Source organism: Phodopus roborovskii, unplaced genomic scaffold (genome assembly GCF_943737965.1).
Source record: "Phodopus roborovskii unplaced genomic scaffold, PHOROB, whole genome shotgun sequence".
NCBI classification, from domain to species: Eukaryota; Metazoa; Chordata; class Mammalia; order Rodentia; family Cricetidae; genus Phodopus; species Phodopus roborovskii.
The window spans coordinates 72,749,400-72,773,925 of record NW_026126418.1 but is presented as its reverse complement, the minus strand read 5'-3'; the positions used below and the strand labels follow the sequence as shown (position 1 = coordinate 72,773,925).

The 24,526-nt window shown below is 49.4% G+C and overlaps 1 protein-coding gene across 1 annotated transcript in view; it reads right to left on the bottom strand.

The window, feature by feature from the left end:
• Positions 1–4,504: 4,504 nt before the first annotated feature.
• Abl1 (ABL proto-oncogene 1, non-receptor tyrosine kinase) overlaps positions 4,505–24,526 on the bottom strand; it is a 44,625-nt gene continuing 24,603 nt past the window's right edge. The window contains exons 5-11 of the mRNA XM_051185137.1: positions 17,767–17,851; positions 17,258–17,435; positions 15,042–15,226; positions 12,329–12,481; positions 10,960–11,049; positions 10,321–10,485; positions 4,505–7,818 (exon numbers count right to left, since the gene is read on the bottom strand). Of these exons, the coding sequence (XP_051041094.1) occupies positions 6,128–7,818; positions 10,321–10,485; positions 10,960–11,049; positions 12,329–12,481; positions 15,042–15,226; positions 17,258–17,435; positions 17,767–17,851 (2,547 nt within the window). The 3' untranslated portion in view covers positions 4,505–6,127. The remainder of the gene's footprint in view (positions 7,819–10,320; positions 10,486–10,959; positions 11,050–12,328; positions 12,482–15,041; positions 15,227–17,257; positions 17,436–17,766; positions 17,852–24,526) is intronic.

The window sequence follows — 24,526 nt, the reverse complement described above, 5'->3', positions numbered from 1 at the left end:
GTGCCACTGTGAAAGAGCACAGTCCACCGTGTATAGAATGTGACTCTGAAAGTTACAAATGGAGGGGAAAAAATAACCCACCCAAACAAACCCAAGACAGTGAGTGTCCTCTCCTCCCCATTAGCACAGGATGCCTCTGGCCAGAAAGCCGTGCAGTGGGCAGCTGTGGCACCAAGCCGCCCTTTCCTGCCCATGCCCTCCGGCAGCTAGCCCTGACCATGGTAGTGTTTGCCAAGCCAAGGGCCTCATGGGAACTGAACTCGAGGAAGGGATGGTTTCTTGCAAGGCAAGGTTGAGTTTCAAATACCCAAACTAGGAATATACCATGTGTATCTTTTAAAATAAAAGTTGTAACAACTGCAGCATCATAATGGAATGCTGGCCTCCTCCTTCCAGGTCCTCTGGGCCCCAGAAACTTCTTTTCTTGAGCTCCTGGAGCCTTCACTTTGGGGAGATGGAAATCAGGCTGTCTGTACCCCGTACACCTCTCCTACCAGCCCCTTAATTGGCAGCTGGGTGAAGGTACAGGGAGATACAGCACAAGCTGTTTCCGTCTTTACTTCCCTGTTCCTTCCCTACGTTTCTTAGAATGGGGGGGGGGCTGACATCTCCACCTGGAGGGGGGCTCAGTCTGGGCTGTGTGCAGCCTGGGGCCAGGCAGAGCCTCCCTTTCAAAGGCTGCTGAGTCTCCTGCATCCCATCCCAGGTCAGACACACCCGTCAGAAGCAGCTCACTCCAGGGCTGGCTGTGACTGCTGAGATGAGGACTTATATTGATGTTTCCATGGCAACATCTCCCCTCCTCCTTTCGTGTGGCGGCTTGCCCCTGTTCACAATTGAATAATTTTCCATTGAGCTGTCACAATTAATTGGTGGATTTTTATTAGCCTTTTAGAACCACACTGGGCCAGGCCCAGCTTGGCACCTCACAGTATTCCGGTATTTTCCGTTCTGTTGGTGACTTACGTTCCCAGTAGCAGCTCTCAGTCCTCAGCAGTCAGGAAGCCACTTCATTAAGGCTGACAGGATCAGAGCCACAAAAGAACCACGTTGACTGTGGAGCGGGGCTGGGAGGTGAGGTGAGGAGGGAGGCCAGAACCAAACACCTGACGCTGTGGTACACAGCCTTCCCCAGAGCCCACAGTAGGCTCCCCTGGGCCTTGCACATGGGTCCTAGGCTGCAGTCACTGTGACAAGGCAAGGACCCCAGGCTCTATGAGGCGCATCATTCTGCCTTCCCCACCATCTCAGGAAGAGATGTGGGTATGTGCTGAGGGTGTGTACAGCAAAGGGATGCTGCTGCTCCCTGCTAGTGTGACACACTCCCTGGGTCAGTGTCTGTGAATGTAGTCCTGGGACACAGGCTACTTTGGTTCTACCTAGCTCCCTCACCCACCAGGGATGCCCACCCTGCTTCTGTGGAGCAATAGCCTAGCTCAGCCTCTCCATGGCTCATTTATACACATAGAAGACAGGCTGAGACAGGCCAGGGCAGAAGGGCATCCTGGAGCCAGGTCCCTGGCCTTTCTCCTCACTCCCATGAGGCGGAGTGACCGGCACACCCTCTCTCTGTGGGTAGGTGCTGGCACATTTTGGATTTTCTTTTGCAGTACCAGGACACCAGCTTGGGCCCTTGTGCAGACAAGCGCTCTACCACTGAGTTGCATCCCAAACCTGGCAGGCTCTTAATTTAGCAGGATTAGATTAATCACTATGGAGAAGACTGAGATGAAGGGGGAGGCCTTCAAAGGAACGAATCAGCTGTCATTACCTTTAATCATTAAAAGAACCAACAAAGCTATTTTTTTTTTTCAGTTTGCTTGTACATTGGAGCTCAATAGCCCTGAAAATCAGAACACTCAGACTGCTAAAGCATTGATCTGCTAAACCAGCTCGCCTATATAGTGCTAAACTCCCTCTTTAACCCCCTGCCCCCAAGTTTCTCACGCTCTGGCAAGGTCTAGGCCCTCTTCTGTCCTCTTGGGAATGAGGAAATCACTCCCCTCCTGACTGGGAAAGGGGAGGCTCTGGGAAACATCTACCCCGAGGCAGACTCTGCTTCAGGCTGTTCACCCACTGGCCTGGAATTTCCAGCTCTCAACCTGAGAGCTGTCTGTAGCTACTCCTGTATTTATTCAATACATAAACAAGAGCCGGGAGCAGCAGTGCAGGCTTGTAATCCCCATCCTCCGGAGGCTAATGCTGGAGGATCAAGGTTCAAGGCCAGCTTTGGTTCCAGATAGAGATGGAGGCCAGGCTGGACTAATGAGTCCTGGTCTCAAAGAAAACAACTTTCACTGTAGTGTGTAGTGTGCACATCTATAGGTTATTAGCTGCTAAGGTGGATGGGAATGTCTGTCCATATTTTCCTGTGTTTGAAATACTAATTAAATGCTTAAGGAAGAAAAAAAGAAAGGCTCAGGACAGCTAGCTGCCCATCCTCACTTGCTCCAGTACCAGACACCACAGAAGATCCACAGACCCCAGCCTTGAGTTCCTGCTCACCCTCTGCTTATATCAGGTGACTATCAAGGATGAAGGCAGTGCCAACGATGGGGTGGGGCTGGGGGACGCTCCACTTAATGTCATCTGTGAACCAGGGAGCTGAGAGCACAGTACAGTGCCTGTCACATGAGCATGAAGCCCTGAGTTCAAATTCACAGCACCCATATAAAAGCTGGTGTGTGTTTCTAATGCCAGCCCTGGATGGAGGTGGGTAGAGTGGATGACAGATAGATCCCTGGAGCTCATTGGCCAGCTAGCCTAAACTTCAGGTTCAACAAGGACCTGTCTTGAAAATACACTGGCGACTAAGGAAGACACTTAACATTGACATCTGTTCTACACACACACAGAGAGAGAGAGAGAGAGAGAGAGAGAGAGAGAGAGAGAGAGAGAGAGAGAGAGAGAGAGAGGGAGGGAGAGAGGGAGGGAGGGAGAGGGAGGGGGAATCTTTCCTAGAACACTTGGGAGTTAGACAGCATTGAGTTAAATCTGGGCCTATGAGGTCAGGCCAACCACTCAGCCTGGAGGGCGCTTCCCACGGGCAGATGTAGCCCCTCTGCACTGCACTATCTACAAACCACCTGACCTGGCAGGCACATGCTGTGTGGCCTTGGCTAAACTACTTCACCTCTCTGAGCCTCAGCTACCGTACACCTCAAAGAGGACGGCGCCAGACCTCAGAAGGATGGTGCAAGCATTCCATGGGGTGACATGGCATCTGCAATGAGAGCTCAGGTGGGGAACTGTCTGCAGGACAGTTGCTCCCGGAATATGCGCCTCTTCCAAATGTAGACACCCAGTAGCTGGCACCACCCAGCCTCCTGCCCTGTTCTAAAGCAGCAGCTGCAATTGAGCTTTTCTGCACCCTAGAACCCCAGCACAAACACAGCACAACTTACTAACATCACATGTATGGAGAGAGATCGCTATCATCTCTGCTTTCCTTTTGATTTTGTGTTATCTACTTGTGTGCACACGTGGAGGTCAGAGGACAACTCACAGCAGCTGGTTTTCTCCACACACCGTGTGGGTCCCATGGATTGAACTCAGGTCGTCAGACCCGGCAGCCATTGCTCCACATGGAGTCATCTTGCTGACCCCTCAGAATGGGCATGTGCAAGAAGAGTATGTCTCCGGACCACCCTCAGCTATTTGATTCTACGGAGCGTCTAGGCATCTAGGAAGGTCAAGAAGGCCAGTCTTAGAAATGAAATGACTAAGTTTCAGATGATACGTTAGGACCTTGAGAGATAGGAAGTATTTAATCCCTGAGTCGAGGTGACATGTCCCACCCCTGTGGCCTTACATGAAGCACTGAGAAAACAGGCCAGTAGTTGCCAGCCTGAGGCCTTGGGAAGACCCTGAGAGGCCCACTTCACACACAAAGGAGCAAATGCTAACAGTGGGGCTGCCCTGGAGCTCTCCTACTGCCCCTTTCAGATTGGCCACAGAAGCCCTGCAGGAGGGCCAGCGTCCACAAGGGCCCCTGGGCAACTCAGAACCACTTCCACATCTGTGATGCCATGGCAGAGGAATCCTTGCCGTGGTCCCTGGCAGAGGCTACACTTACTAAAACACAGCCCCCCAGGGCCTGCTGGGGTGCTGCTTCCTTCAGCTTCCGGTCACTCCCTGTCCCCTCAAACTTAATAGCTGGCACCTGGAAGGCATACCGTGCAGGTATGTAATACTGGGTGGCTGAAGGCAGGGGCAGGAAGTAGGCTCAGATGTAGAGACATGCCAGGGAGGTTTCACCCTGCCAGCAAGATTCTCAGGAGCTTATGTCTCTCCTGTGCCAGGCCCGGCACAGGGCACTACCACCTGCCGTAAGGCTGACAAGAGCTGAGCAGCTGGCAACTATGTGCCAAGGACACAGGATGACCAAGACATCCTGTTCATGGACAGCAGCGCTGTTCTGCTTTATGACAGCCAAACATGCTGTGACCCTTTGGGACATGAGGGGTAGCAGGGATGAATCACAGACCAAGCAATCTGTCAATAGTTCTGTAAACACTTATTTATTTAAAAAATACTACAGAGAGATTTGGATTCAAAAAAAACAGAGTCAATATACAGAACAAAATGTACTGGACTGAGAAAAAGGGGAATGCTGTCATGTGCCAGAGTGGGCACAGCAGCAACCTATTTACATTTCATTTATAAGAGAGCAAGTCTAATAAAAAAAAAAAGTGTAATACCAAAGTATAATGCAAAATATAGTGGCACATCATGTCAGCAATGACAGACCGGTAGGTACCTTGTGAACATGGTGTCAGGGGTGGGGGGAAGTTTGGCTTTTCAAGGCCGCTGGCAGTGTGGCACTGCCTCCCATGGGCTGCAGAACAGCAGCTGGAGGCAAGGAGGTGATGTGCTATGAGGACTACGGAAGAACAATCCAGAGGAAATCATCTCTACCGGAAAAACACGACCCGAGTCTAGGTGATTAGTGTGGGACTGGGGCCAGCGCAGTGCAGCCGAGTGGGGAAGCAGGGAGCGTGGAGGTGTCTCGCCTGGCCCAGTACAAGGTCTAGGCAGGCACCTGCTCTTCAGCTGACTGCTTTGGGTCACAGTCAAGGAGACACCCACGCCTGTCCCTTGCTCAGCTCTGGTCCTGGCTGCTGAGGAAGGAAGGCATGGCCTGGCTAAGCCTGCAAAGTCTACCCCACCCCCAGCCTGTGCTGCGGTGTCTTTCAGGACACTGGGCTAAGCACTGTTCTTGGTAGTTAAGCAGCAGCTCTGAGGAGCAGCCAGGGCTCAGGAGAGCCCTGGGCCAGTGCTCCTTCCTAGCTGTCTGTGCCTAGTGGTTGCTCCTTTCTGTGCAGAGCTTTGAGCTCAAAAACACCAGAAAACTAGACCCTCTTCATTGAGGCAAGGACCAGAGAGGATGAGCCTGACTTCAGGAGCAGGAGAGGGGAGGACAACTGCTCAGAAATTCAGATCTTTGGGGCTCCCTGGAGCATTAGCCTAGCAAACCAGCGACTGTCACCCATGAAACTGAAGCTTGCTTATTGGGATGTGCGGGGCACACCACTGAGGATATAAAGACTAGATGACAGAGCACAGTGCTCCAGCTCTGTCTCCAGTACCCACCCACCTCGACCTTGGCTTTAGCACCTCATGACCCTCAAATCAACAGCTTCCTTCACATGATAAAACAGTGAACCCCGCCTTTCTGGGACAGGTCCTAAGCATAGAATGTTAAGGGACGGCAAGCCCAGGGGCCTTAGTAACAAGGTGCATCAGAGAAGGAAGTTTTCCTTCGAGGACATGGAAAGAACAGTCCTTCTGAGCACACCCAGCTGGCCTTGGAGCTGGGTCTGAGGCACTGGGGAGGGATTGAGCCTGGTGGCCTGGCAGGCCGGCTGCAGTCTTCAGAGCAGGAGGCCCATACATAGGCAGTGAAAAAAGGTGACTTAGGGTACCTGGGCTGGGGGAGTGGGGAGAGGTGCAGGACAGCTGGTGCACAACACAAGAAGAGCCGACGGCATCAGGCCCTATCTCTCTGCCTGATGCTTTATAAAGCTCCTGGGCCAAGATGACAGCTCCCCAGTCCTCTGTCCCCCATCCTATGGGCACAAAAGCCCCATAGACTTCAGCATCCCCAGCTGGCATACACTGGCTGCTGCTACCTCTGTACGATGTCACTGATCTCCTTCACAGAGCAAAGCAGCTTGCTGAAGTCCTGTGTGGCAGCTGGGCCACTGGAAGCTGTTGCAGGGCAGATCTGCAGCTCTCGGAGGTTGCTCTCCAGCTTGTTGATGGCCTCACGGAAGGCAAACTTGTTCCTCATCTGCTGGATGGAGTCTACATAGCTCACACAGAATGTGTACAGGTTCTTGCCAGCCTCCAGCACAGCACTGTGGCTAGCCATCTGCTCTGAGTTCCGGGAGATGGCAAGACACAGGGCCTCAGTGCTGTCCAGAACCACACCCTTGGTGATGGTGCCACTGGCAATGCGCTCCGGCAGTTGGCGGGTCTTTCGAAGAGACACACGGGTTGATATAAGGGGGATGAAGGCCGCAGAGGATGGCTGGTCTCCAGGCAGGGATGAAGGTGTTGGCGCTGTGGGGGGTGTGGAGACTGGGCTGGTGGGGGTCCCTGGAGGCTTACCAGCAGACTGAGGCTTTGGCATGGATGGGGGCACAGGCTTCCTTTGTCCTTCTCCAGGCTGGCCGGCCTTGGCGGGGTCACTGTTCACAGCATCTACAGCCAGGCTTGAGCATTTCGTCTTGGCAGCCCCACCTGCCTCCCCAGCCACTTCTTGGCTGGGGCTCTGTGCAGGTTTTCCGGTTTTCCCTGCGGAGGCAGGTGGAGGTGGCGGGGCAGGCTTGAGCTTGGACAGGCGCCCCTTGTCTCTCCCTGGGGACTCTGAGCTGTGCTTGTGCCTCCTTACTCGGGTCTCCTCAGAGGAGGCCTTGTTAAGGCCCACTCTGTTGCTGGGGGGTGCTGGCTCAGCAGTGGCAGGAGTCCCCAAGGCATTACCCTTGGTGGCCTCTTCCTTGTGAGAGAGGCCAGAGGAAGGGGAGGCAGTAACCTGCCGACGGAGAAGCTTGGGAGTCAGGCTGGGAGGGCTGGAGCCTGGGCTGGATTCCATGTCCTTGAAGACTTCATCGGCAGCCTCCTCGTTCTTCCTCACCAGCCGGGGAGGGGGTGTCACCGTGCCTCTGGCCACCTGCTCAGACCTGGTCTCACTGGCACGCTTCCGAGGCAGAGCTGGCTTTTCGCTTCTGTGTCCCCCAAAGGTGGATGAGTCAAACTGCTTGCCAGCAGATGGCAGGTCCCGAGGCAGAGTGACTGACCGCCACTCTGTGTCCCTGGCCCCATGGGGCATGCAAGAGGCTGAGCAAGAGCGCAGGAAACGCTTGCTGGAGCTGATGCCGCTCTCCTCTTCACCGGCAGCCAGGCGGCTGCTGGTCAGTGTGCTGGACTTTTTCCACAGGTTGGGAGAACGGAAGCCAGAGCTGCCTGGCTCCCGGAATGCTCCATTGGGGACACCAGCCCCATTGCTGGCCTTTGGGGACTTGGTAGACTCTGCTGCATCTGAGGGGGTAAGAGCTGAAGGACCATTGCTGACTTCCCGGCCATCATCCTCACTAGCCCCTCTGCGTTCTGGCTGGCCATCCATCTCACGGAAGGAGCTGCTGCGTTTAGGGGGCGTTGGCGCCATTTTCTTCTTCTTCTTAATCAAGGCGCTGAACAAGTTGGTCTTTTTGTCCTTGGGAAGAAGACGCTCGTCTTCATTTAGGATGCCGTCTGGGGGCCCACGCTCTTTCCGAGGAAGCAGCGGTGATACAGCAGGCTCACTGTCCAGCACATCTGCAACAGAGAGAAGAGTGAGCAGGAGCTCCCTGGGAACACTACACTCAAGGCTGGGCTGGCCGCTCCCTGGGGAAGCCCCCCCCCACACACACACACACTACTTCTGCACCTCAGCTTTCCTAGAACAGGCACAACAAAGCTCAAATGTTGCTGGAGAGCAGAAGACAAAGAGTGGTGTTCACCACAGCTGGTCATCATCGTCAGGATCATGTGGTTCACGCTGTCACTAATAGCAGAGGCACAGGTCCCTCTCCCCAAACATAGAGGGGCAAGGGCTGAATGACCCTGCCTCCCTCATCCTGAAACCAGTTAAAGCTGTGGAGTCCCTCCAATGTCACACTCAAGTCAGAAGAAACAAGAATGCCAAGGGTCAGTCTTGCTGAGGTTCCTGAGGTGTAACCCTGAAGGAAGAGGTCAGGTATCCCCCGGGGGCATGACAATCAGCTGCTGTGACAGACAGGGAAACGTGACCTTTACAAAACTTCAAGTGGGTATTTTTAAAATATGAGTGACAGTTCACACAATGCCTTTGTGCAGTCAGGTCAGCTGTAGGAGGCATTCCTCAGCCTTCCGGACAGAGTTGGAGGGTGTACCTGTCCTAAGGCTGTCAGAGGCAAACACAGAACAATGGTGAGCAGAGGACCTCCCCACACCTCAGGCCAGTCGTAGAAGATGGGGAGAGATTCTACTGGGTCACAGGGTGATATCAAGAGCACAGATGTTAGGGACACCTCTGGCTCATAGGAGATGACCTATCAAAACACTTCATGACACTGCTGGGAACAAATACACAGGCCTGCTCATCACCTGCTTTTCCTAAGTACATGCTCCCATAGCAGCCTCTCTGCCCACTGTCAATGGCCCAACATCATGACAACCAACAGGGATGAAGGGACTGCCTGGGTACCATGGCCTCCAAAAGAGTAAGGAAGATGATTCAGTGCTTCTAAAAACCAAGCACACACCCACAGCACACATGTGGAGGTCAGAGGGTAACCTCAGATATTAGTCCTTCCTTCCAACTTTGCTGTGTATACCAAGCTAGGTGGCTCTTACATTTCTGAGGGTCTCTCTGCAGGAGAGCTGATGTTACAGATGTGTGCTAGTAGTACATGGGTTATGCAGACTGCAACTTAGGTCCTGACAACTCCTCAGCACAATCGCTGAGCCACATCCTCAGGAAAACTTACAAACACACACGCTTGGCCCTTGTGTGCACTGTCCCTGTGCTCAACAGTTTAATGTCACCTCGACACAAGCTAGTCATCTGAGAGAAGTGAACCTCAGCACTCGGGAGGCAGAGGCAGGTGGATCTCTGTGAGTTCGAGGCCAGCCTGGTCTACAGAAGGAGTTCCAGGACAGCTGCTAGGGCTACTCAGAGAGACCCTGTCATCAAAAACCAAAAAAGAAAAGAAAATGCCTCCATAAGATTGGGTTGTATACAAGCCTGTAGGTCATTTTATTAATTAGTGGTTGATGGTGGAGGACCCAGCCCATAGTGGGTAGGGCCATCCCTGGGCTGGTGGTCTTGGGTTCTACAAGAAAGCAGGCTGAGCAGGACACTAAGCAGCACCCCTCCATGGCCTCTTCATCAGCTCCTGCTTCCAGGATCCTGCCCTGTTTGAATTCCTGTCCTGCCTTCCTTTGATGATGAACTGTGATGTGGGAGCAAAAGCTAAATAAACCCTTCCCTCCCATAGTTTCTTGGCTCGTGGTGTTTCATCGCAGCAACAGTAACCCTGGCTAGGAAAGTCCCTGAAGTACTTTATGTGTTGTGTGGGTTTTACCATTGACCATTCAGCATCTCATCAGTATGAGTAAAGGTTTAAAAACATGTAACTGTGGATTCTGCTGAGTAAATACTCTTTATGAATCCCTATCAGAACCAAACTTTGTCCTGCCTGGTTGCACTCAACCAGACCCAAGGCCCATCAGGGCATGCTGGGAGCCCCTGGGAGCCTTTGTGAGTTCAAACACCACCCCTCTAAACCAGACTTCAGAGGGTCTGCAGGAGAGCCAGATGCTGGTCCAGCAGTACTCAGTACACAGCTGGCATGCAGGAAACTGTACACGTGGCTGCTAGTACCATCCTTGTACATCACGAGCCACCTCCTGACCCAGCCCCATTGTTTACTGAACCCAGAAGAGTGCAAAATAATACCCCAGAAACTATAGGGACCAAGTCCACACTGAGTGACTCCCAAGCTGCTTTATTTGGCTGAATATTGCTTATTGCCATGTCCTGGAAGATGCCCACAGCACTGTGAAGAACACATGGAATGGTGGGTAATGCTTCTTCTTGGCAGGCATCCCTGTTTTTTGCCTGTCTAAGCAATTGCTGAATGGCTCCCTGGGGGAGGATGGCAGCTCTGGGCAAGAGGCAGACCCTCCTCCCTGGGACTAGGCAGACCTGAGGAGGGTCTGGTGTTCTCTGCCAGTTCCACTGACAAGTCTCTGCTCACCCGCCCTGGCTTGAGGGGTGAGAAGGCATGGACTTACCGCTTTCTCCCAGGCCTTTCATGTGGAGAAGCTCAGGGGTCTCAGGAGTATCTTTCTGCTCAGCAGCTCTCCTGCAGGTCCTGGTCTTGGTGGGTAGCTCTGGGGCCTGCAGCATGCTGCCAGCAGCTCCTCTCACGCCCCGCTTCCCCAGCTCCTTCTCCACCTCTAAGGATCACACACATATAATCCAGCAGTCATCAACAAAGGTGCTGTCTTGAAAGGGATTCTCTCTCTCTTTTTTTCTTTTTTCTAACATATATATATAATTATTGTTATTATTACTTGTATGTATGTATGTGTGTGTATATGGGCGTTTTACCCCTGGGATTGGAATTGTGAGCCACCACCATTTGGGTGCTGAGAACTGAGCCTGGGTCCCCTCAGTCACTGAGCTGTCTCTCCAGTTTCCAGGTCTCTCTTTTTCTTAAGGTCTGTACAGTTAGGGAAAAGAGACACAGATGCTGAAGAAACAGCACAGCATTTTTTTTAGAACTCTATGTATCCAAAGACACAGAACCAGCCTCTATGCAGAGTTCCGTCTCTCCCTTGGCCTGGGCATTTTTACAGGAATGAATTGAAGTCCCGTCTAGCTCCAATCCAACTTTTCAACCCACTGCATGCTCCCAGGAGGTACATTACCATCTGAGATACTGGACTCCTGGAACATGGTTTCAAAGGCTTGGTGGATTTCAGCAAAGGAGGGCCGGTCCGAAGGATTCCATTGCCAACCTGGACAGAGAAGGCTCATGTCAGAGCAGCGGGAAGCACTGTTAGCCATCGCAAGGAATGGTCTGGACATGATGGAGGCACTCCAAGCCTGCTAACTGCTGATGCCATGGCAAGTTAAACTGCCAAATGCTACTGTGTCCTATTATAGATGTTAAGGATTTTAAGAGGTGGGCAGTGGTGGTGCATCCCTTTAATGCCAGCAATCAGGAGACAAAGGCAGGTGGATCTCTGAGAATTTAGAGGCCAGCTTGGTCTACAGAGCAAGTTCAGAAATAGCCAGAGCTGTTACACAGAGAAACCCTGTCTTGAAAAATTAAAACAAAATAAAACAAACTTTGCACCAACAATCTAACTTTTAGAATATCGGGGTTAAGTGCAGTGACCCTAGGACAAGTGTCTATCATCAAGACAGCACTTGCTGCCAAGACTGATAACAAGTTTGATCCCTGGGATCCACATAGTAGAAAAAGAGAACCAACTCCCGCAAGCTGTATGCCATGGAGTATACATCTCCATAAACAAACAACAAATAAATAAGATGTAATGAAAGTAAATGTGTAAAACAGCCAAAAGCTCGTCACAAGAAGACAGATGAGTGTAATTTTTAAACATTTACCGAAATGCTAGACAGCTGTATTGAAGTTAGGAAGCAGGGTGAGGAAAATCTAAATATATGGATAGGGAACAATGTCTTGGACACACTACTAAGAAGAAAGAGGTGAGGTAGTGATCATATGAACACAGATGATAAGACCATGTGTAGACACACAGGGCGGGCAGATGCACACATATACTCACATAAATACCACTAGAGTTCCATCACCTGGAATGCTTATAGCCAGGCATGTGGAAGTAGGACCCAGGAATCTATCTATTAATAAGAACCCAGATTTGGTATTCATCTGATCCTTCTATGTTTACAAAAAAAGAAAGAAAGAACATGGGCATGGTAGTGCATACCTATAACCCTAAAACTTGGGGTCCAAGCAGGAGAGTCCAGGCCAGCTAGGGCTACAGAGTGAGAGTCTGATCCAAAACAAGAAACAAACCAAAAAATATCCCTCAAAGCCAAACAAAAACAACTCATATGTATGGTATCTGTAAATAAACACACTGACAGGTGTTAACAGACAGGCACCCAAAAGCCAGACTCTATGAGTGGCTTGGGAGCATGGGAACATTGCCAAGGGCCCACTGAAACAGCCTTCTGCAGAAAGCTGCACCACTGCAATTTCTTCAGCGCCCACATGCACTTTCTGAATGGGTTGGGGAGGCTCACATGCTCGCATGAGTTCATAGACCTTCTCCGGGCAGCCTTCAGGGCGTTCCATACGGTAGTCCTTTTCCAACAGCTCATAAACCTGTGACAGGTCAATTCCTGGGTAAGGTGACATGCCATAGGTAGCAATTTCCCAGAGCAATACTCCAAATGCTGAAAGAAAGAAGGAAGAGGAAGACATCAGGGTATGCGAAGTGTTGGCCAGAGAGATGACTCACAGTGGGTAAAGTGTTTGTTTGCTTCACAAGCCTAAAGACATTTTCATCCCGGAATCAACAAAGGGGGAAGGAGAGAAGTGACTCCACAAAGTTGTCCTCTGACATTTACATGTGCCAAAGGATACACACGCACAGACACATTTACACATACATGCATGCACGCACATACAGAAATGCAAGTGGGTGAGCGCACGTGCACGTGCGCGCGTGCACACACACACACACACACACACATGCGCACATGAAAATGATGTAGAAGGCTTTTCCATACTGTGCAGCAGAGAGCTGCAGAGCAGTCTGATCTGTGACATTTACCAGGCTCCCCATGACAACAGCTCAGGAAAGGTAGGACAGAGCAAAACTATTTACTTATACTAAACTAAAACATGTGAAAGGAGAGAAGGGGAAAGGTGACCTCCTGGATTACAGGGTCTCTCAGATAAGTGGCACAAGGGTTAGATGTCAGATACCATGTTCTGCTCATAGCTCTGTGACTATGTAGCCGCAAGCCTGCGGGGCCATCAATTATTTCTAGGTGGGTAAGATTATCCCCAAGGTCCTTTACAGCTCTAAATAGTTTGTAAAAATCTTGTGAATTCTGAAAGTCTTGACATCCTTCTTCCCACCAGCAGCACCAAGGGTCCTCAGATCCTCAGAAAAACAGGTTACTCAGATCTGGGACAAGGAATAGGCCTGGGATATCTTGCCATTTCGGACAGCATGGATATTAAGGAAGACTACAAGGGTAGACTGTCAAAAGGGCAAGGGAGGAGTTCCCACTGGCCAAAGACAAGATACTCCACTGTTAAGAACTACAGTATACTGAAACATATCAGTGTGTATCAACAAAGAGCTCATAGTAACACCACAAAGGACTAGCAAATCCAACTGCCGTCACTACAGGGTACTTAGGAAAGTGGGAGCCATGACAGGCAGCTTACTTGAACCTATTTCTGCACCAGCTCTACCACTTGCCAGGTTTTTTTCTTTTATACTCTGTGGCTAACTGAATATGGAACGAAAGAATTGGAGAATGATACATGACAGCTCCTAGTAAACCACTTGGTCCGGGTTCTGGTCATTAAGAGCTGCTACACCACATCCCACCAGAGCAGTGATTTTTCAACCTTCCTCCTTCATAACTAATTTTACTGCTATTATTAATTGTGATGTAAATATTTTTGGAGATAGAGGTTTGCCAAAGCAGTTGAGATCTGCTACACTAGAGGGAGAAAAGTCAATCATTATGGATAAACCGATCTAAGAGCACGCCACCTCCTCTAATGTATTTAGTGAAAGAAAAGTCAACCCAAATGTCATCAGCTATCCAGATCTGATTTTGACTTTTCTAAGAGGATTGAAGCCAGAGGCACTGAACAGATGACAGCACAGGGACACAACAAACAAAGCCCAGAATCTGGAAACATCTAAAGGAAAAGTGACAGAGTTTATCAATAAAGCAACAGCAGGGAAATAGAGTCAGTGATAGAAAATACAGGCTAGAGACACACAGAACACATCCGTTAATGCAGCGAGTGAGCTGCAGCTGGCTCTCATATAAAACTGTAAACACAGGCATGGTTTTTAAGGTTTAACTGGAAATGTGAGCACTGGATAGTTATAATATTCAGAAGTCAGTCAAGCCTGGGTGTAGCACTGGGCTATGCTATAAGAATCATTTGTAAGAAGCAAATAGTGAAGTGTTTACATATAAAATAATACGGTATCTGGGATTTGCTTTAAGATAACAAGAGGCAAGGGAGTGGGTGGGGCATAGGGCTCACTACTCAACTCCATCTTTTCTGGCCATCCTCAGCATGAAAAATTCTTTAAGTCAGACATCGTGGCACACACCTTTAATCCCAGCACTTGGGAGGCAAAGGCAGGTGGATCCCTGAGTTTGAGACCAGTCTGGTCTACAAAATGAGTTCTAGGACAGCTGAAATTATGTAAAAAGACCCTGTCTCAAAAAACAAAAACAAAAAAACAAAACAAAACAAAAAAATAAAAAACTTAGCCGGGTGTTGGTGGTGCACACCTTTAATCCCAGCACTTGGGAGGCAGAGGAAGGTGGATCTCTGTGAGTTCGAGGCCAGCCTATTCTACAGAGTGAATTCCAGGAGAGGCTCCAAATCAATATAGAGAAACCCTGTCTCGAAAACAAAGCAAAAAACAAACAAACATAAAACAAAACAAAACAATTCTTTAAAAATAAAATAAACACCAGGTGGCACATGAGGTGCTCTGATTGCAGCGCGAACCACAGTCAACAGCTCTCTTGCGGAGAGGGTGACTGGGTGTCTGCGGGGTCACCACTGCACCGTCAGGTTTATAGCTAGCTAACATGGAACGAAGACACAAATGTGGTGCTACTCTAAAGGTCACTTTTGCTTCCTTTTTGAAAGAAAACAGGGAAGAGGATTTTAAAATAAGCCAACAAAGAGGGACGACAGGGGACCCTCACTAGCAAGGACTGCCCAGGACATGGCTCTTACCCCAGACGTCTGACTTTATGGAAAACTTGTTGTAGGCCAGGCTCTCAGGCGCAGTCCACTTGATGGGGAATTTGGCTCCAGCATGGGCCGTGTAGGTGTCCCCTGTCATCAACCTGCTTAGGCCAAAATCAGCCACTTTCACCAAATGGTTTTCCCCAACCAGGCAGTTTCGAGCAGCAAGGTCTCTGAAAAAGGAAAAGAGCCATCTGTAAGAGCTCCTTGTTGACATCCCAAGCCCAACCCCAAACTGTGCAGCTTCTCTACTGTTGGCAGACGATGTAACACTGACACAAAGAAAACCAAGTGTGGTCCCTAGAACTTTCAAATGCCTGGCTGGGGAGCAACAATCCTGATTGATGGGAGATGTCATTCTGTAAATATGTTTAATGAATAAAGCACTGTTGGCCAATAGGAAAGCAAGATAGGTGGGACTAGGAGAAGGAGGAAAGAGGAAGTAGTAGGGAGGAGTCCAAGATGGTGGACTGAGAGAGAAGAACGCCGGCCCCTCTCTCCGGTAAGATGAGACCACGTGGAAATACTTAGATTTATAGAAATGGGTTAATCGTTAAGACAGAGCTAGTCGATAAGAAATTAGTACCCGGCCAACAGCATTATATCAAATACAGAGTCTCTGTGTGTTATTTGGGGCTGGCGCAGCTCTGGGCCCAGGTCGGCAGGGAAAAACCTACTCCTAACACAGTCCCTCCACAAATACCAGTCGGGCTGCCATAGCAGTAACACAAGCAGACAGGGTGGCAATGCGCACAGGCCCTGCCCCATGACCTGGAGCATGTTAATTACCTTGGAACTCAGCTACCTCACCCATAAAATGAAGACAGAAACAGGGCCTTCCATGGGCAGCTGTGTGTAGTAATAGATAGTAATGTAAAGCACTTCTTTTGATGCTTGGAGAATAACAAGTGTTACTTACCTCTATGAGTGTGCTGCTACTGATCCATGCCAGGCACAGGGAACAGTTAGCCCAATGCTCGACTGACATGAACGAGTCTCTACCTGTCCTATCTATACTTAGCAGGAAAAATGAAATTGAGCCTATTGCATTCTTTACCTACTTTCTTTCCTCTTGCTTCCTGATGCCTACCCAAATGTGTTTGAGAAACTCTCCCATATAATCCACCTCCTCTCACCTCCTGAGTCTTCTAGAGAAGAAGGGGTCTAATCTTTGGTTCATGGACATTAATCATGAAATCAAAGGCAACTGGGAACCGAGGAATGAGAAGATGAGGCAGCTTATGGCGACGGCTGCATGATGCAGCTTGATCATCAGCAATGAGAGAGAAATTAAACACACAAGAGCTGTGCCTAACAGGATTTTTGGTAAGGCATTTTAAGTGTGTGAATGGAGGGGAACAGAGCTGGCCATGCAAGGCAAGCCACAAGTCAGGAAATCTCAATTTGCAGCATCAGAGGCTTCACTTTGCTGAGCGACAGGAGCGTTTGGATTGGGCTCTCGTGGAGCAGAAAAAATCTGTCTTCCAAGGGGCTGCCAGCATTTCACACACACTACTTATTCCTGGCTATGAAATCTCATGTCGAGGTTTCACACTTGAGTTAATTGGGTAGGAAAGGTCACCACAGTGGCGTGGAGAACATCTTGCATGACAGAGCCAGGCCAAGTCCATCAGGCTCCCTCCTGCACAGGTTGTCACTCTGCTAGGAAGCCACTTCCACCAGCAAAGCATGCAAACCCAGATAATTGTGGCACACTTGAAGGTCAAAACACTCTGGGTTTTAAAAGCAGCAAAAATGCCTAGTTCCTGCTTGCATATTCTATACAGTTCTATAGCTATGGAAACATCCTCAAACCCAGTGACAGCAGGTGAACAATGAGACACAAAGAGAAGGAGGAAAAGCCACACAATGAAACTAGGCCTAGGCTTCCAAAGTGCTTAGGCAGAGGCCTTACTGAGTGCTGGTCTTGGGACACACTGTTTCAGAGGGAGCCATGGCTATTAGGAAGGAATTTCATTTAATATTCACTAAGTCCAAAATGGCTCAGAAATGGGCCCTTCTTTCCCTGGGGATTAGCTGCTCCACTGGCCCAGGCCTGGGGTCTGAGGGACTCAGTCCCACCTGCTGCCAGCAGCACTTACGTCAGGCCAGTGAGCTGCTAGCACCAAGGTTGGGAGCTGAGCCATGAGACCCCACAGCTGGGTGTGGTGAAGCAGGGGTGAGACCGCTTTGCCCAGCCATACCTGTGGATGAAGTTCTTCTTCTCCAGGTACTCCATGGCTGACGAGATCTGTGTGGCCATGTAGAGCAGCACCACTGCGCTCACCTCTTGCCGGTTACACTCTCTTAGGTAGTCCAGCAGGTTGCCATAGGTCATGAACTCCGTGATGATGTAGAACGGGGGCTCCCGGGTACACACTCCTGACAACAGGACATGGGGGCTTCAGCACGTAGTCCTGCTCCCAAGGGAAGGAGCCCTAGGAAAGTCTGGCACTGAAGGAAGGGCTTCTGAGCTGGTGAGATGGCTCAGCAAGTAAAAGCGCTTGCCACACAGGTCTGCCCCCAGCACCCATGTGAAGATGGGAGGAGAGGACTGAACTGACTTGCCTTCTGAGCTCCCCATATCCCCCCAAACACCCAGTTCTCTTTGATGAAGAAGTGATGCTCACTCAGTGCAGGGACACCCGCACCGGAGCCCTTCACAGCCAGCTGCCCACACCCTTCTTCTGAGTCTGAGTCCGAGCTTGCTTACCCAGCAGCTGTACCAGGTTAGGATGTTTGATCTCCTTCATCACTGCAGCCTCCTTCAGGAACTCTTCCACCTCCATGGTGTCCTCCTGCAGAAGGGAAGTTCAGGTGTAAGATTTGTTCAGCAAGGAAATGGCCATAAGGAAGAACACAGCCAGGGCTAATACAAACAGCAGTGGCAACCTACACTCAGCCTAGGCCAGTTTTTGGTGACCACTGCTCTTGAGAGGCTAAATGCGTCTTTTCTTGGCGATGTGAAGAGTCCTGTTGGGCAAATTCTCACCCAAGGCATTATGGATTGAATGGGAGATGTTGCCCACAGGCTCATGTCTTGAACAGCTCTTCTCCAGCTGATGGAACAATTGTGGAAGGCTGTGGAACCTTCAGGAGGTCTCACTATGGGCAGGTCTTTAAAGGTTAGACCCAGTCTCTGGTTCTAGACCAGCTCTCCTCCTCCCAGGATATTTATGGGAATAGCTTTGCCACCACAGACCAGGCCACTCTGCCATGCCTTCCACACAGTGATGGACTGAAATCCTTACTGCTTCTGTCAGGTGCTCTGTCAGTGAGTCAACGGGGCTGTGGGTCAGAGCTGCTTGGCACTGCTGCCCGGGTCTTCTGTGGAGTCTATGGTACTGTTTCCACAAGTACTGTGTGCTTCCCAATATAACACTTTTAACATTAAAGAGGGAATGGTGTGAAGAATCTGAAATGCAGCCTCTCACTGCAGGAGTAGTGGACAGACACCAAGCTGCTTAGGCATGCGGCATCACGAGCAACTAACGAAGCAATCACCACGGACTAGGGGGTCAATCACCCAGATTCTCAACCTATCTTACCAGCAGCTGTCTGACAACGACTCTCAGCTTCATCAGTGTAGGTCAGAAAGTCAGAGCCAGAGACGGGCAAGCTGCCGCTCTTTCTACCTTTCCAGGCTGAGTCTGAAGGGCTGTGGTCTATGCTCCTCAGCATCCTTGTAACCTAAGCCACGGTCCTCTGAACCAACTACCACAAACAGGTACAGGCAGCAATGAGTGGCAGGATCTCCCTCGCTGTAAGAACAAGACTCTAGAGGCAAGGAGAACAGCATGCCACATGCAGCGTCTGCCTTTGTGGCAGGAAAGAGGCTTCTTGAAAATCAGCTTCCCTGGGTAGAAAGCTCCACCAGACCTCATGGCAAGTGTGTGTCTACACTGTCCTTGTGACCAAGTGTGGAACTGTCCACAAGGTTGGCACTATGCTGTTCCAGTTCCCACCCTGGCAAGGGGAGTGCCACTCCAGAGGATGGGCCAATCTTTTCTTGGTGTATTTTCCCTTTGGTCAGTCACGCTGAGAAGCAAAGTGTGGCCAATGCCAGTGTATTATCTGTTACCTCTGAACACAGGTTCCAAAAGACTAAACAGAGATGCGATCTGCTGCTGTTTAAATGTGAGCTGCTCTGATATTACCACAGCATGCTACTTGTCACTGTCCAGGCTAAGCAGAGGGCATTCATGCCCGTGCCACCCACCGGCTGCTGGACTCTCCCAATCCCTTCTATTTCTTAGCTGCCAGCCTGGCTATGGTGTGCAGCACTCTCATGTACCTGGTGACACACTCATGTTAAAGACTAGGGGATGCCCAGGGGTCAATGCTGCACAATACAGCTGGCTGTAACAAACTTACTCTCTAGGGATGTTTTCCAACATTCAAGCCTCTCTTTCCTAATGCAAAACACCACAGTACACACACAGACACATCACCTTGGAAGGCTCATTTGCTGGGGAGCCATCTACCCCTTTCTAAAAGACCCATGATCATGCTGTGTGTCTACAGATCCCTGACCTGTCTCACACACATGCACTCACACATGGTGCAACCATTCTTTCCTGTTTATCTGTATGCCTGTGTCCACCCTCCCCACACACACCCCTACCTCTCTCTCACACAACAATCGTTCCTTTTTTTTTTTTTTCAAAAAAAAAAATCAGTGTGAGTTTGTCTCCCCCTGCTGGAATTAGATATGATTTAATTTCTTATTTAAACGGTAACCTAGGTTTTTAACTACTGAAATTTAAAAAACAAAACAAAATATTAAAACCCCCATTCTAACTTGCAGTGCTCCTCTGCTTGTTTTTTTTTTTTTTTTTTTAATTCATGCCTTTCATTTGGTAACAGTTTTTATATTTACACGATAAAAATGGAAGGCATGCTTAGAGGCCTGAATTTCCCTTCATCTCTTTGTCCCTTGTGCTTGTTGGGGAAGGAGGTCCAACTGTTCTCTTCACAGGACCTGACTGGCTGCGCCCTCTTTAGAGGAAATGGGAACCTCTGAGACAGTTCTACAGAGTGGCTAAGAGGAGGACTTGTCAGTTATGCTGCTATGTGAGGCCCTGGTAACTTAATAACCCATGAGTCTCTGCCTTGTGTGCCCCCCCCCCATCTCTCAATGATCTTCTATGAACCCCTCTCTTTTTTGAGACAGGGTCTCATGTAATGCCCTCTAACCTGCTCCTCCTGTCTCTACCTCCTAGGGGCTGGACTGCATCTGTACACAGTGCTAATGAGTACGTGTTGTGGGAGCTGAGCCATCTCGGCCTCTAAACTTGTTACAGTGCCTGAACAGCAAGCAGGCATCAGGGCATGTACTCCTACTGCTGTAACAGTCCTAAGAGGTGCACTGCTTGTCTGGAATAAGGACTAGTTATCTAACAAACACGGGCTTTTATTTTATTTTCTTATCTTCCCATAGACACAATCCCTGAGACTCAACAGACAGCTATCTCTAACAAGCTTCCTGACCTCACCCCAAGTGTAGGAATTCTATGGCTTAAGAGAGAACACTGCTTTTAGAAATGGCTCTGCTCTTGAGCTCTAGGGTGAGTGAGGCCAACAGCACAGAGGACTGGCACAGAAAGGCTAAGAGTACCCTGGGAGATGCTGGCTCCTGACTAGCCCTTGTGGTGGGACGTACATTCAGAAGCTGTAGTTCCACATTTGGTTTGTAACTACTTCTCACAAAGAGCTCGCAAAAAAGCATGTGTTCTCAAACATCATAGCCACACTGATCTCCACGGCCAGCAGAGCCCTGGCGGTAGCGGTGGCAGTGCAAGAACTAGCCACCATGGAACAAGTTCCACTCACACAGCCTCTCTCCCTGGTATGCAGCCCTATGTGGAATCTGCAGTGTGGCTGTCAAATGTCGGTGTTGCTGCAGAATCCCCTTCCCTTTGGCTATTTCTAGAGTTCCCCAATAACTACTTCTAGAGAAAAAAATGTAAAGGCAGAAAGGTGGTCTTTCAACGGCGATGGGTGCAGTCGGGACTCCAGCCACCAACTGGGAGAGGGTGCTATATGCTCACACTGGGGCTCAGATAGCTGCTTTGCTTTTGGCTGTTTCCATGCTGCTCTGTCAGTGGGCTTCTGAGTTAGTATCATTGCCACAACTAGATCACAAAGCAGTCTTAACTGACTCCAAAGATGTTTGGGATGTAACTCCTTTAAAAGTCCAGGCTCTTTGTATTTAACAGCTGTCTTTGTTTATTTGTTTGTGTTGTGGAATATTATTTTAACTAGGTAAAGATGTGTTATATTTCTTTATCCCACAGAATATTACTTTAACTGTGTAAAAGTGTGTTACTTTTGTTTATGGTGCCTTTGTTTAATTATGTAAAGATGTGTTACATTTTGTTTCACCTTGCCTGGCTAAGACAGCTAATAAAGGTGGCTAAAAAAAAGAGCTGAATGGTAGAAAGGGTAGGTGAAACTGACAGGCAGAGAGAATAAACAGGAGGAGAAATCTAGGCTTGAGAGGAACAAGAGGAGGAGAACGAGGCAGCCACCAGTCAGGCAGACACAAGAAGCAGTGTAAGTAAGATATACTTAAAGAAAAGTAAAAATCCCCAAGGCAAAAGGTAGGTAAAGAGAAATATGTTAATTTTAGTTAACAGAATTAGCCAGAAATAACCTAAGCCAGGCCAAGCATTCGTAACTAATATGTCCCCATGTTATGGTTTGGGAGTTGGTTGGTGGCCCCAAAGAAAAACCCTGGTACATGTTTGTTTGTTTGTTTTTTGTTTTTGTTGTGTGTATGTGTGGGCATGCAATGCGTGCAGATGTGCCTCGGTACACATGCCACAACACATGCTTATAGTTAGGGAACAACTTGGGTAAAGTTTCCACCTTCCTCTTTGTTGTCTGTTGTTTCACTGTATACTCCAGGCTGAGTGGCCTTTAGGCTTCCAGCATTCTCCTGTCTCTGCTCCCTATCTTGTCATAGCAGCACTGGGTCACAGAGACATGCTACCCTGCCTGGCTTCATTAGGTCTTGGGGCTCTGGACTCAGCTCATATATGTGCATAGGAGTGCTTGACCCACTGAGCCATTTCCCCGGAAGAGTTTTCTGCATCACCCTCTGTGTTGACAAACTGTAACGCCAAGCAATCATGAGAATGAAGCAGGATAATTTCAAGATCAAGGCCAGACTCAGCTATGCACAGACTAGCATGGTACTCTCAAAACCAAACAGCAAAAACCAAATCTATACAACTCAGGTGCTAACAGCTACTTGCAGAATCAGGGTTTCACTTACAGTGCAACTACAGTTTCTCATCTAGAGAGGGCCCTTCCCTTTTCCTGTTCACCAAAGGTAGCACCTAACTTCCAGGCTAAATATGGAGGGAGGGCTAGGTACAAGAAGGTCTTGCACCCCCTGCTGGTTAAGGATGGGAGGACAATGATACTCTGTGAGACTGCTGAAGGAATGAAGCTGGAAGGTCACAGAGTCCTGAGGAGTGTTTCAGAACTATAGCCAAATCCATAGAGCAGTGGTTTCTCAACTTGTGCATGGCAACCCCTTTGGAGTCACCTATTGGATATCCTGTATATTGGATATTTATATTACAATTCATAAAAGAAGCAAAATTACAGTTACGAAGTAGCAATGAAATAATTTATGGTTGGGATCACTGCAATATGAGGAACTATATTAAGGGGTCACAGCCTCAGGAAGGTTGAGAACCACTGCCACACAGGATGGAGGAGATGGCAAAGAGTTGGGCTTGGGATCTGGGTGCCTGGGTTCAAACTCTGGCTCAGTACTCCAGGTTCCACAGCCTTGATGGTGACTGGATTAATTTAGCTTAATTTAGTATAGTCCTTAACTTCTGTAGAGGAGATAAAGAGCCAAAACACTTTACTACTCTTATCTGACAAATGGGTAATGAACACAGAGCCTCAAGCCTGCAGGGCTGGGCAGTGGGGACGGTTCATTTAGCAACTGCAGGGCATGTGTCTGGAGGTAACACACCTCCACAGGGTGCATTGCCTCTCTCTAGTCAGATGCCATACACCCATCCTGTCACTCTTTACCAACCATGGCTCACATGCTAATGAGGCTCTTGGGGAAAGTGCCAGACCAGGCCCTTCTCCTCCAGAGTCCCTTCCATGTGGAGAGCTGCAGCACTGCCCATCAATAGGGCAGTTTTGTTTCTCAGATACATACATTTCTTTCCTTCTCTTCTCTTCTCTTCTCTTCTCTTCTCTTCCCTTCCCTTCCCTTCCCTTCCCTTCCCTTCCCTCCCTCCCTTCTTTGTGTGTGGAGACCATGTGTCATGACACATGTGCTGGTTAGAGCACAACTTTGGGAGTCTTTCGGGAACTGGTGTCTCCTTTCATCATGTGGGTTCAAGGGATCAACCATAGGTTGTCAGTCTTGGCATTAAGTGCATTTACCTAAATGAGCCACCTCGCAGACCCTCTATCTCTATTGGAGGTTTTCAAATTAGCCTTCCCTTGTTGCTCAATCTCAGGAACCCTGTGGTTTCCCTCTTCTTTGCTGGGCTTGTAAATCCCTGTCAGTGGTGCCTGGCCCTGCCAGCCAGTGACACGGTGGCCTGATATACTGGACATGGGACATCACTATGATCCCCTCATCCTCTGTGAAATGATAGAATCAGGTTTGTCCTGAGCGTCTGGCTCTCAATAGCCCTTCCTCCTCAGCTGGGACTTTCCTTCCTGCCCGTCAAAGACACAGTGTCTCTCCTGGCCTCTGTTCATCCTCACAGCCATGATTCACATTCTCCTACCCACCACAGCCAGCACTGTCTCCTTGCATGGCAAAGCCTGACCTCAGACACTGCCCCAACCCACTGTACTGGCACCATCGGTACTTTGTTCACTTCTCATCTGATGTAGACCACCCAGGCCTGAGACCTAGGGCTTAGCCAGTAAATGTGAGCAACTCTGTATCTGTTAAGTTGAATCTGGAAAATATCCAAGAGCACACCAGGCAATCCCACCTATGCTCCTCTTTCCCCAGCACTGGTCTGCCACATGGCCAAAGGAAGGGGAAATATTAAATACAGTTATTGGAAAGCCACTTTTCCTTTTAGAATTAAGGGATGCAGTCTTGCTCTAAACAGCTACTTATGGCAACCAAAAGTTCCAGCCTGCACTTTACTGTCTTTTAGAGAAGAACTGGACCTGTCAGATGTACTGCCTGGCTGAGCTGAGACACAAGTACAAACTCAGGTCTGTGTTCCCAGCAGTGGGCAGCTCCGACTGCTATTCAAAGGCTATCATCAGAGTCTGTCTAAAATAAGCACAAGAAAGCAATGTAGTGAACACTAGGGGACACTCTCACCACAGAGACAAGCTCGCATGGCACAGATGCAGGGAAGAAGGGGCCCTAACCTCACACGGAGGACTTCCATGGAAAACATGAACTACCTGCAAACACCACACACTGGTCAACAGTGGAGAGGTATGTGGCCCTGTGATGGAAG